Genomic DNA, 10,428 nt, shown 5'->3' with positions numbered 1-10,428 from the left:
TTACTGACAAACCCCTTTCCAAAATAATGAGTGAAGAAAATCCAGTCATTGAACCTAGTGTTATAAGTTATGTAACTCTTATCAGTCCATACAGCTTCAGTGTCTGGAAGGACTTGCTTTCTAACCTGCGTAATACTGTAGAGGGAGGTTCCCAAGCACATTGTTTTAAAAACGTTTAGTGCAGGTGAAGAACTCCCTCACATTTACTGTACAGGAGTAGTTTTAGTAAATCGGCTCCCGGCGAGTAGCCTCACCCTCCAGGAGTCCATATCTGGAACTGGGACACATGCTTCCATAATTTCATATCCACTGAAATTAATGGCTGAAAGATTGTGGGGGCCTGTGCTGAAACTCCCATTATACATTCTTGGCAGGCACAGCCTCATGCTAGGAGTAGGATTTCCTAAAATTACTTCACATTTACCCCCTTAGTGGGAGAACGCTTTTAAAATTTCAAAGCGACATCTTTTTAAAAATATTGCACGCCTATAATAAAAGATGGAAATAACACTCTGCTCTCTCTAGACGTGGTGTCATTTATTCAGTCATTAGCTATTGTGTGACTTATTGGAAATTCATTTCAGGGTCAGGTGGTTGAAAAAGGAAATTTCAAGCAGCTATTAAATTCTGGAGTTGATTTTGCTTCTCTGCTAAAACAAGATGAAGAGGATGAACAGACAGATCCTCATTCTGCCACAAAAATAACTAAGGAACGCACGCTTTCTCAGACCTCAGTCTTGTCGTTGGGTTCCTCAACGCAATCGCACAAAGCGAGTTCACTTGAACCACCAGTAAGTAAAACTGTTGTCACTTAGATGAAACATGCCTATGAAAATCAGACAAAATGGTTAATATTTGAGCTTCAAAATAGAAGGGGTTTTTCCTGAACAAAACTGAGTAAAGTAAATATCATCAAATTGGATGAAACCAAAAACCTTAGCAGCAATGTACAATACATTATTAGGAGAATGTTCAGTACCACCTATTCTGATCATAAATGATACTTGGTTAACCAGAATACATAGGTGGCTGCATTACTCGGGATCCTATAAAACAGTCAGGAGTCAATTCCTCAACTGATTCTGGAAAATCGTACAGGTCAGGGAAAGCAGAACTCTTCAGACGGTTTACTGTGGCATTGAAATAAGTGAGCAGATCTAAATGTATTGTGCTACCTAAAGTCTGCAGGACTTCACATTGGAATTTGCTTGCTTATTTTGGTGACATGCACTGCTGCTGAGAACAGTTCCCTAACTTCTGTGATTCTGCAGAACTAGTTAAACATTCTGGCTCTGTCTTGGCTCAAAAACTGACCCACTCCGAGCTAAAATACTCCCTCCTCATCCTGGCCCTCGCCCCTCCTCGTCCTCATATCTCCTCGCCCTCGCATCCCCTCGTCTTCGCCCTCGCATCCCCTCGTCTTCACCCTCGCATCCCCTCGTCTTCGCCCTCGCAGCCCCTCGTCTTCGCCCTCGCAGCCCCTCGTCTTCGCCCTCGCAGCCCCTCGTCTTCGCCCTCGCAGCCCCTCGTCTTCGCCCTCGCAGCCCCTCGTCTTCGCCCTCGCATCCCCTCGTCTTCGCCCTCGCATCCCCTCGTCTTCGCCCTCGCATCCCCTCGTCTTCGCCCTCGCATCCCCTCGTCTTCGCCCTCGCATCCCCTCGTCTTCGCCCTCGCATCCCCTCGTCTTCGCCCTCGCATCTCCTCGTCTTCACCCTCGCATCCCCTCGTCTTCATCCCCTCGTCTTCGCCCTCGCATCCCGTCTTCGCCCTCGCCTCCCCTCGTCTTCGCCCTCGCTCCCCCTCACCTCCCCTCGCCCTCGCCACTCCTCCCCCTCGCCACTCCTCCCCCTCGCCTCCCCTCCCCCTCGCCTCCCCTCCCCCTCGCCTCTCCTCGCCCTCGCCTCGCCCTCGCCTCTCCTCCCCCTCTCCTCGCCCTCGCCTCCCCCTCGTCCTCGCCTCCCCCTCGCCCTCGCCTCCCCCTCGTCCTCGCCTCCCCCTCGTCCTCGCCTCCCCCTCGTCCTCGCCTCCCCTCGTCCTCGCCTCCCCCTCGTCCTCGCCTCCCCTCGTCCTCGCCTCCCCCGTCCTCGCCTCCCCTCACCCTCCCCGTCCCCTCGCCTCTCCTCCCAGTCCCTTCCCCCTCCCCTCGCAATCGCCTCCCCTTCCCCTCCTGCTCCCCTTCCCCTCATGCCCCCCTCGCCTCTCCTCCACCTCGCACTCACCTCCCCTCTCCTCTCGTCCTCTCCTCCTCTCCCCCGCGCCTCTCCTCCCAGTCCCCTCTCCTCCCAGTCCCCTCGCCTCCCCCTCCCCTCGCCCTCTCCTCCCCTCGCCCTCTCCTCCCCTCGCCCTCTCCTCCCCTCGCCCTCTCCTCCCCTCCCCCTCTCCTCCCCTCCCCCTCGCCCCTCCCCTCTCCTCCCCCTCGCCCCTCCCCTCTCCTCCCCCTCAGCCTCCCCTCCCCCTCAGCCTCCCCTCCCCCTCGCCTCCCCTCTCCTCCCCCTCAGCCTCCCCTCCCCCTCGCCTCCCCTCCCCCTCGCCTCGCATAACCTCCCCCTCGCCTCCCCTCCTCCCCCCCTCGCCTCCCCTCCCCCTCTCTCCTTCCCTTCGCCTCTCCTCCCCCTCGCCTCCCCTTCCCCTCGCCTCTCTCCCCCCTCGCCTCCCCTCCCCCTCACCCTCGCCTCTCCTCCCGCTTGCCTCGCCCTCGCCTCCCCTCGCCCTCGCCTCCCCTCGCCCTCGCCTCTCCTTCGATCTCGCCTCGCCTCCCCCTCGCTTCCCCTCCCCCTCGCCTCCCCTCCCCCTCGGCCTCCCCTCCCCCTCGGCCTCCCCTCCCCCTCGCCTCACCTCCCCCTCGCCTCGCCTCCCCTCCCCTCCCCCTCACCTCCCCCCCTCGCCTCTCCTCCCCCTCTCTCCTTCCCTTCGCCTCTCCTCCCCTCGCCTCTCCTCCCCCTCGCCTGCCCTTCCCCTCGCCTCTCCTCCCCCTCGCCTCCCCTCCCCCTCGCCGCCTCTCGCCCTTCCTCCCCCTCGCTTGCCCTCGCCTCCCCTCCCCCTCACCCTCGCCTCTCCTCCCGCTTGCCTCGCCTCCCCTCCCCTCGCCTCCCCCTCCCCTCGCCGCCTCCTCCCCTCGCCTCCCCCTCGTCTTCACATCTCCATGTCTTCCCCCTCAGCTGTGGCTCAGTGGGTAGCACACTCGCCTCTGAGTCAGAAGTTTGTGGGTTTAAGTCACACTCCAGGGACTTGAGCACATAAAGCTAAGCTGACACATCAGTGCCGTACTGAGAGAGCGCTACACTGCCGGAGGTGCCGTCTTTCGGATGAGACGTTAAATCGAGTCCCTGTCTGCTCTTTCAGGTAGACGGAAAAGATCCCATTGCGCTATTTTGAAGAAGAACAGGTAAGTTATCCCCGGTGTCCTGGCCAATATTTATCCCTGAACCAACCTAATAAAAACAGATTATCTGGTCATTATCACATTGCTGTTTGTGGGACCTTGTTGTGAGCAATTTGGCTGCCGTGTTTCCCACATTACAACAGTGACCACACTTCAAAAGTACTTCATTGGCTGTAAAGGGCTTTGAGACGTCCAGTGGTATATAAATGTAAGTCTTTCTTTCTTTCTTTCTTTTGCCCCTCGCTTGTTCTCACCCTCGCATCCCCTCACCCTCGCCTCCCCTCGCCCTCGCATCTCCCTGTCTTCCCCCTCGCCCTCCCCCTCGCACGTCCTCGCCCTCCCCTCGCACGTCCTCGCCCTCCCCCTCGCACGTCCTCGCCCTCCCCCTCGCACGTCCTCGCCCTCCCCCTCGCACGTCATCGCCCTCCCCCTCGCACCTCCTCGCCCTCCCCCTCGCACCTCCTCGCCCTCCTCCTCGCCCTCCCCCTCGCACCTCCTCACCCTCCCCCTCGCACCCCCTCGCCCTCCCCCTCGCACCCCCTCGCCCTCCCCCTCGCACCTCCTCGCCCTCCCCCTCGCACCTCCTCGCCCTCCCCCTCGCACCTCCTCGCCCACCTCCTCGCCCTCCTCCTCGCCCACCTCCTCGCCCTCCCCCTCGCACCTCCTCGCCCTCGCACCTCCTCGCCCTCCCCCTCCTCGCACTCGCCCTCCCCCTCCTCGCACTCGTCCTCCTCGCCCTCCCCCTCCTCGCCCTCCCCCCCTCGCCCTCCACCTCCTCGCCCTCCTCGCCCTCGCCCTCCTCGCACTCGCCCTCCCCCTCCTCGCCCTCCCCCTCCCCCCTCCTCGCCCTCCCCCTCGCACCTCCTCACCCTCGCACCTCCTCGCCCTCCCCCTCGCACCTCCTCGCCCTCCCCCTCGCACCTCCTCGCCCTCCCCCTCGCACCTCCTCACCCTCGCACCTCCTTGCCCTCCCCCTCGCACCTCCTCGCCCTCCCCCTCCTCGCCCTCCCCCCCTCGCCCTCCACCTCCTCGCCCTCCTCGCACTCCCCCTCGCACCTCCTCGCCCTCATCCTCGCACCTCCTCGCCCTCCCCCTCGCACCTCCTCGCCCTCCCCCTCGCACCTCCTCGCCCTCCCCCTCGCACCTCCCCCTCGCACCTCCTCGCCCTCCCCCTCGCACCTCCTCGCCCTCCCCCTCTCATCTCATCTCGCCCTCCCTCTCTCATCTCATCTCGCCCTCCCTCTCTCATCTCCTCCTTGTCGCTCCCACCTCTGTGACAGATGCAGATTCTGCCTTACCTGCAGCAGACACTGGCCCACTAAGCTCACCATTGCAAACTACCAAGGCAGCTTGTCTCCCAGGAGCCGCTCAAGGTCAGTGAGCTCCCTTATATCTGAGGCGCTCCCCCCAACTGGTGCTTTGCATCTCCGGTCATTCCGTGCCAGCTTCTTCTGAATAATATTAACAGCATTAGATAAAGGCTAATATGTGTGAAGTATACCTCCGAGGTGACAACTTCTATAACACAGAAGATAGGTACTAGCGGCTGGTGTAAGCAGCCGCAGGCAAGAACAGCTTATGAGTGAAATTCCAAACATTGGTCAACAGCAAAGCTGCCTTTCCTCTGGCATATCTTGTCCAGGAGGATCCAGTCAGCATCCAAGATATTCTGGCGCACCTCTTTCTGTCGCCACTTGTCTGAGGCCTTTATTGCAGGCCTCCCGTGTGACATAGAAGCCAGATGAAGTCTTGAGAAATCAGAAGAGAATTATTTGGTAAGAAATTGCTGCAGTTGAGCATTTTGTTAAAGCATGCACCGCTTATCTGCTTTGCTTCCAGGTTTTTTTTTTCTCTCTCCCTCTCCCTCACCCCTTTCCTCCCTGCCCGCAAGTCATTTACTCCTCTTGTGATGCATGGGAGTTGTGCACCTGGTTTTGTCATCCAGTATGTTAATAAATTGACCCTGTAAGTTATAGCATGGTCAGCAGTGCATTTCACTGGCTGACGGAAATCCATCCCTACTGGCATTACTGGGACGTGAACAGCTTTGTGAATTATCAGCTCCAATAATTTTGCAGAAAAGTTATTCCAAGAATTGTTCTCAGCTTGCTGACTGTGCTGTCGTGGTGTCACATAACTTGCCGGTTATATTTTACAACCTTTTAAAGTAATTTTAATGATTGTATTGTCATATGGCTCACAGACATTACCAGGATGTGAAAGACGTAGGCCTAGAAATTCAGTTGCTTGCGCCAGCCGGTAGTGCCTTAGGAGGAGGAGATGTTGGGCGCTAGGCGGCTAGCGGCCGGGCGCAGCGTGATCTGCGCCTCTCCCCAACTTCACTCAAGATTTAGTGGCGGCGCAAAGTCTTTGCGCGCGCTCAGCTGCGCGCGCAGATCCTGACGTCATTTGCTCGTGCAACGCCCTTTGTGCGCCCCAAACCAGAAATTCAGTGGCGACGCCCTATTGTGCGCCTGGCGCCCCTAGCGACTGGTAGAGGGGAACGGTTCTCTGTCGATGCGGGGGGCGCAAATTAAAGGGCACACCTCCTGCAGTAGAAAAGGCTGCCATTTTGCAGCACTCCTTTTTGAGAGACGGATCTTTGCAGAGAGACAAAGGTAGAGAGCTTTCTGCTTTGGCTCAACACTCGGACAGGTACTTGTGGCTTCAGGCCACAGCTTTCCACTTGTCTTTGCCTTCAGTGTCATATCATTGTTTGCAAACATATAATGGGGGCTGCAATGGGTGCAAACGCTGGCCTACTCCATTGCATTCAAAGGGCTCACAGATGCCGTGAGAGAGTGGCAGTCATGGCCAGACGGAGAGGGGGCAACAGGCGTCGGCAAAGGAGGCCTTACCCACCCAGGGTATACCGCCAGCAGTTCTCCTATCTGAACATGTCTGACGAGCAGTGTGTTCGGAGGCTGCGATTCCGAAGGGCGGTGGTCACTGAGATCTGCCACCTGCTTGGCGGTGATCTGCAGCCACATCTGAGGAGCAGGACGTCTCTGTCGGTGGCAGTGAAGGTGACGGTGGCTCTCAACTTCTATGCCACCGGCTCCTTCCAATCCGCTACTGGGGACATTTCCAACATTTCCCAGTTCGCCGTGCATTGCTGCATCCGCCAGGTGACCAATGCCCTTTTCAGAAGGAGACGTCAGTTCATCTCCTTCTCCATGGCCCTTTTCAAGCAGCAGCAGCGTGCAATGGGCTTTGCAGCATTCGCGGGCTTCCCCATGGTGCAGGGCGCCATTGACTGCACGCATGTGGCTTTGCGGGCACCTCTGGAGAATGCCGAGGATTACCGCAACCGGAAGGGCTACCATTCGCTCAACATTCAGCTGGTGTGTGACCACAGGCAGCTCATCCTAGCTGTCAATGCCCGCTTTCCAGGCAGCAGCCACGATGCCTTCATCCTGCGCCAGACTTCTGTGGCAGACCTTTTTAAAGCCCAGCCTCACCCACGAGGATGGCTTCTCGGGGACAAAGGCTATCCTTTGTGTACCTGGCTGATGACCCCGCTCCATGCGCCCAGCACCCCTGCTGAAGAGGGATACAATGAGAGCCATCAAGCAACCAGGAACATCATTGAGCAAACAATCGGCGTCCTCAAGCAACGGTTCCGCTGTCTGGATCGTTCCGGTGGAGCCCTACAATATTCGCCGGAGCGAGTCTCCCATTTCGTGGTCGTGTGCTGCATGCTGCACAACCTGGCTATCCGCAGGACTCCGCCACTGCCACCAGAGATTGGAGGACCACCTGAGGAGGAGGAGGACCAGCACAGGAGGGAGGCAGAAAGTGCAAGGGCCGCCCGTTGGCGGCTTATTGAACGTCGGTTCTAGGCCCCCTCTCAGGGAATGACTTGTGCCAATGTCACCAGATGAATGTAGCCGCTCCACAAGCCCTCAGCCGAGCAGGGCAACCAGGACTTGCAAAATAAAGCATGGGCAGTGCGATTTAAGAACATTTATTACTTGGAAACCTCTGCCCTTCCCACATTACAAACTAATGGAGAGAAGCCCCCTCCAAAAACACAAAACGAACAGTCTCATAGAAACATAGAAGATAGGAGCAGGAGTTGGCCATTCGGCCCTTCGAGCCTGCTCCGCCATTCAACGAGATCATGGCTGATCATCCAAACCCTAGCACCCGGTCCCTACACCGACAGCCATCCCACACAAGCCCTATCGCCGTAACCCCACGTATTTAATCCCCCCTAACACTAAGGGCCAATTTTTATCATGGCCAATCAACCTAACCCGCACATCTCGGCCTTACAAAAAAAAGAAAGACACCAGTCTCGGCCTTACAAAAACACAACTACACCAGTCTCGGCCTTTCAACAAACACAAAGCATTTGGCCAGACCCTCTTCTTTTTGCCCTGCGAGGGCGATGCCTTTCGCATCCGTGACTGGCCCCTGCCCGCCCTGCAGCTCCTCCTCAATGGGACCCCAGTGGCTTCAGCAAGGCTGGGGGAAGGCTGCTGAGGGTCAGATGGCGAGACAGCAGATGCCCTTGGGGGTCGGCCTGCACCAGCTCTGGCCCTGGAGGGGCCGGCTGCTGACTGCTCCAACTCTGCTTGGGCGGCAGCAGTCTGTCCAGCGGCTCGTGGCAGCTGCAATGGCGGAGTGGCAGTGTCGGCTGCAGGAATGGTGCCAACCTGACAGATCGCAGGTACTCCCTGGTCGCCTGAGACATTGGCACTCGCACGGGCCAGCACTGCAGCATGCGCAGCAAACAGCTGAAGAACAGACTGCTGGGCTGTTGCTGCGCGGCGAGTGCCCTGGCGATGCCTGGCCGATCCAGCGAGGGTGGCAGCAGTTAGTGCCCGTGTGGCCCTGGTCTGTGTCCGCATGACACCAGGCAGTGAATGAACGGCACGACTTAGCACTTGGCTAGAAGCCGCCTGTGCTGCCGTGATGTCCTGCAGACTCCTGGCCTGTGCTGCTCCGAATTCCTGCACACTCCTTGACAGAGACTCAATGGAATCAGGCATCCTTGCCACTGCAGCCATGAGCTCAGTGTGCCTGCGCTCAGCCTGGACGGCCATTTCCTCCAGGAGCCGCACCTCCTCTGCACTCACCGTCGCAGGACTGGAGGCCGCACTCACCCTCTGGGGAGAAGTCCGCCGAGCTTCCCCACCCCTCCCGCGTTGCTGCAGGCCGCTGGGCCCCGGAGCTTCACTCTCCTCCGACCCTTCCCCCCGGCTCCCCTCCAGGGAAGACGTGTCCCCTTCATCGCCATGGGCTGGCGCGGCTGAGGGTGGCACTGCTGGTCCGGCTTTCTCTTCCTCTTCCTCGCCCTCCGATTCACTCACAGTGCCAGGTTCAGGGCCCGCCTCCTCACCTGGCGATTCACCATCTGAAAGCAGGGAGGCACAAGAGTTGCTTTAGAGTGAGTACAGGGCGGCAGCGAGGGAGGCATGAGTGCTGCCATGCACTGCATTGGTCGGACAGTGGCAAAGGATGCTGATCTGAGGCGCAAGTGGAAAGAGAGAGGTCAAAAAGGTGATGCCCTTACCATTGGTGCCCAGAACAGGGTCGGCATCTCCACTGGCGACGGGGCCAATCAGCCGTCCTGCCATAATGCGCTCCACACGCTGGTCGAGGTCGGAGAGCTCTTTGACGTCAGGACGGCCTCCCCCGGTCTCACGTTGCTTCCTACGGTTGTGCGCCACCTTGGCCTGCAAGAGTAAGGACGGCCTCTAAGTACAGTGTGAAGCCCTGATCTTGTCTGCACTGCCTCCCATGGTGGACTGGCCCTGACAGTGTGAAGCCCTGATCTTGGCTGCACTGCCTCCCATGGTGGAATAGCTTGTACAGTGTGTAAAGTGCTGAATGTGCAAGTGATTTTCATGACAGTCCCATAGCTGCTGGATGAGGGCTGGCCATTAGGGCTTTCAGGTCCCTTTGCCCATAAACTGAGGTGCACATGCAGGGATGAGGAGGACACTGGAACGGGTACTCGCCCTGACAACCCGAGTGAGGTCGTTGAACTTTTTCCGGCATTGCACAGGAGTCCTGGCAACCACGCTGTTGGAAGTCACCCTGTTTGAGACCTCCCTCCAGGCTTTCCGGTAGGCGCTGGGCAGCGGCCTCCTGCCACCTTCAGGGAACAGAACATGGCGCCTGCGCTCCACTGCGCCAACCAGCACCCTCAGGTCACCGTCGCTGAAGCGCTGCGCTCTCTCCCTGGCCTTCTCCATAGCCCTGGGCGTTGCACAGATGAAGCAGAAGTGCGATAGCAAAATACTGCAGATGTTGGAAATCCGAAATAACAACAGAAAATGCTGGAAAAACTCAGCAAGTCAGGCAACATCCGTGGAGAGAAATTTGAGTTGACGTTTCGGGTTTGACCCTTCTTCAAAAAACCCGAAACGTCAACTCAAATTTCTCTCCACGGATGTTGCCTGACTTGCTGAGTTTTTCCAGCATTTTCTGAAGCAGAAGTGGTCAGGCCTAGCTTCAGGGCTGCAGTGTGCAGGGCATGGCAGGCAAACAAATCCACCCTCCCCCTTTAAGAGCTGACCGGCGCCAGCGTGTCTGCCGTCAATCAGCAACTCGCCGCACCTGCGCTGCGCCTGCCCTCGGGGGTATCGCCCCGGGCCGCCGGCTTAGCGCCTAATGATAGTCGTGCATCGCCTGTTTTAGCGCAGCAGCAACCTCTTGGGGCGATGCGACTGAATATCGGCGAAGGTGGCGCGATCTTGCGCCAGGCGCAAACTTTAGCGGCTGCCCGGCTGTAGCGCCCCGAACGTGGCTATACTGAATTTCTAGGCCGTAATCTATGGTTCATCACATTGTACGCCTTGTTTGTCTGACAGGGAGAGTCCGTACTCTCGGCAGTACCGGAGGAGAGTCGTTCTGAGGGATCAATTGGTTTTAAAGTCTATAAGAAGTATTTTCTAGCAGGAGCCAGTGGCTTTGTGGTGTTGGTTGTCATCATTCTCAATTTGCTTGCACAGGTAAGTGATCATTATGGGGTTGGAAATTGTAGTAGTGATGTATATTCCTAACGAGGTTTAAAAAAAAGTGAAATGTCTTCA

At 57.8% G+C, this 10,428-nt stretch overlaps 1 protein-coding gene across 1 annotated transcript in view; it reads left to right on the top strand.

Annotated features, from left to right (window-relative positions):
- abcc4 (ATP binding cassette subfamily C member 4 (PEL blood group)) overlaps positions 1–10,428 on the top strand; it is a 516,746-nt gene that overhangs the window by 245,487 nt on the left and 260,831 nt on the right. The window contains exons 14-16 of the mRNA XM_085999895.1: positions 86–137; positions 585–791; positions 10,207–10,347. Coding sequence (XP_085856021.1) covers positions 86–137; positions 585–791; positions 10,207–10,347 — 400 coding nt within the window. The remainder of the gene's footprint in view (positions 1–85; positions 138–584; positions 792–10,206; positions 10,348–10,428) is intronic.

The sequence above is a fragment of the Somniosus microcephalus genome, chromosome 10 (assembly GCF_052327205.1).
Source record: "Somniosus microcephalus isolate GS21.2 chromosome 10, FLI_Smic_1.0, whole genome shotgun sequence".
Lineage (NCBI taxonomy): Eukaryota > Metazoa > Chordata > Chondrichthyes > Squaliformes > Somniosidae > Somniosus > Somniosus microcephalus.
This window is presented reverse-complemented; position numbering and strand designations above follow the sequence as displayed.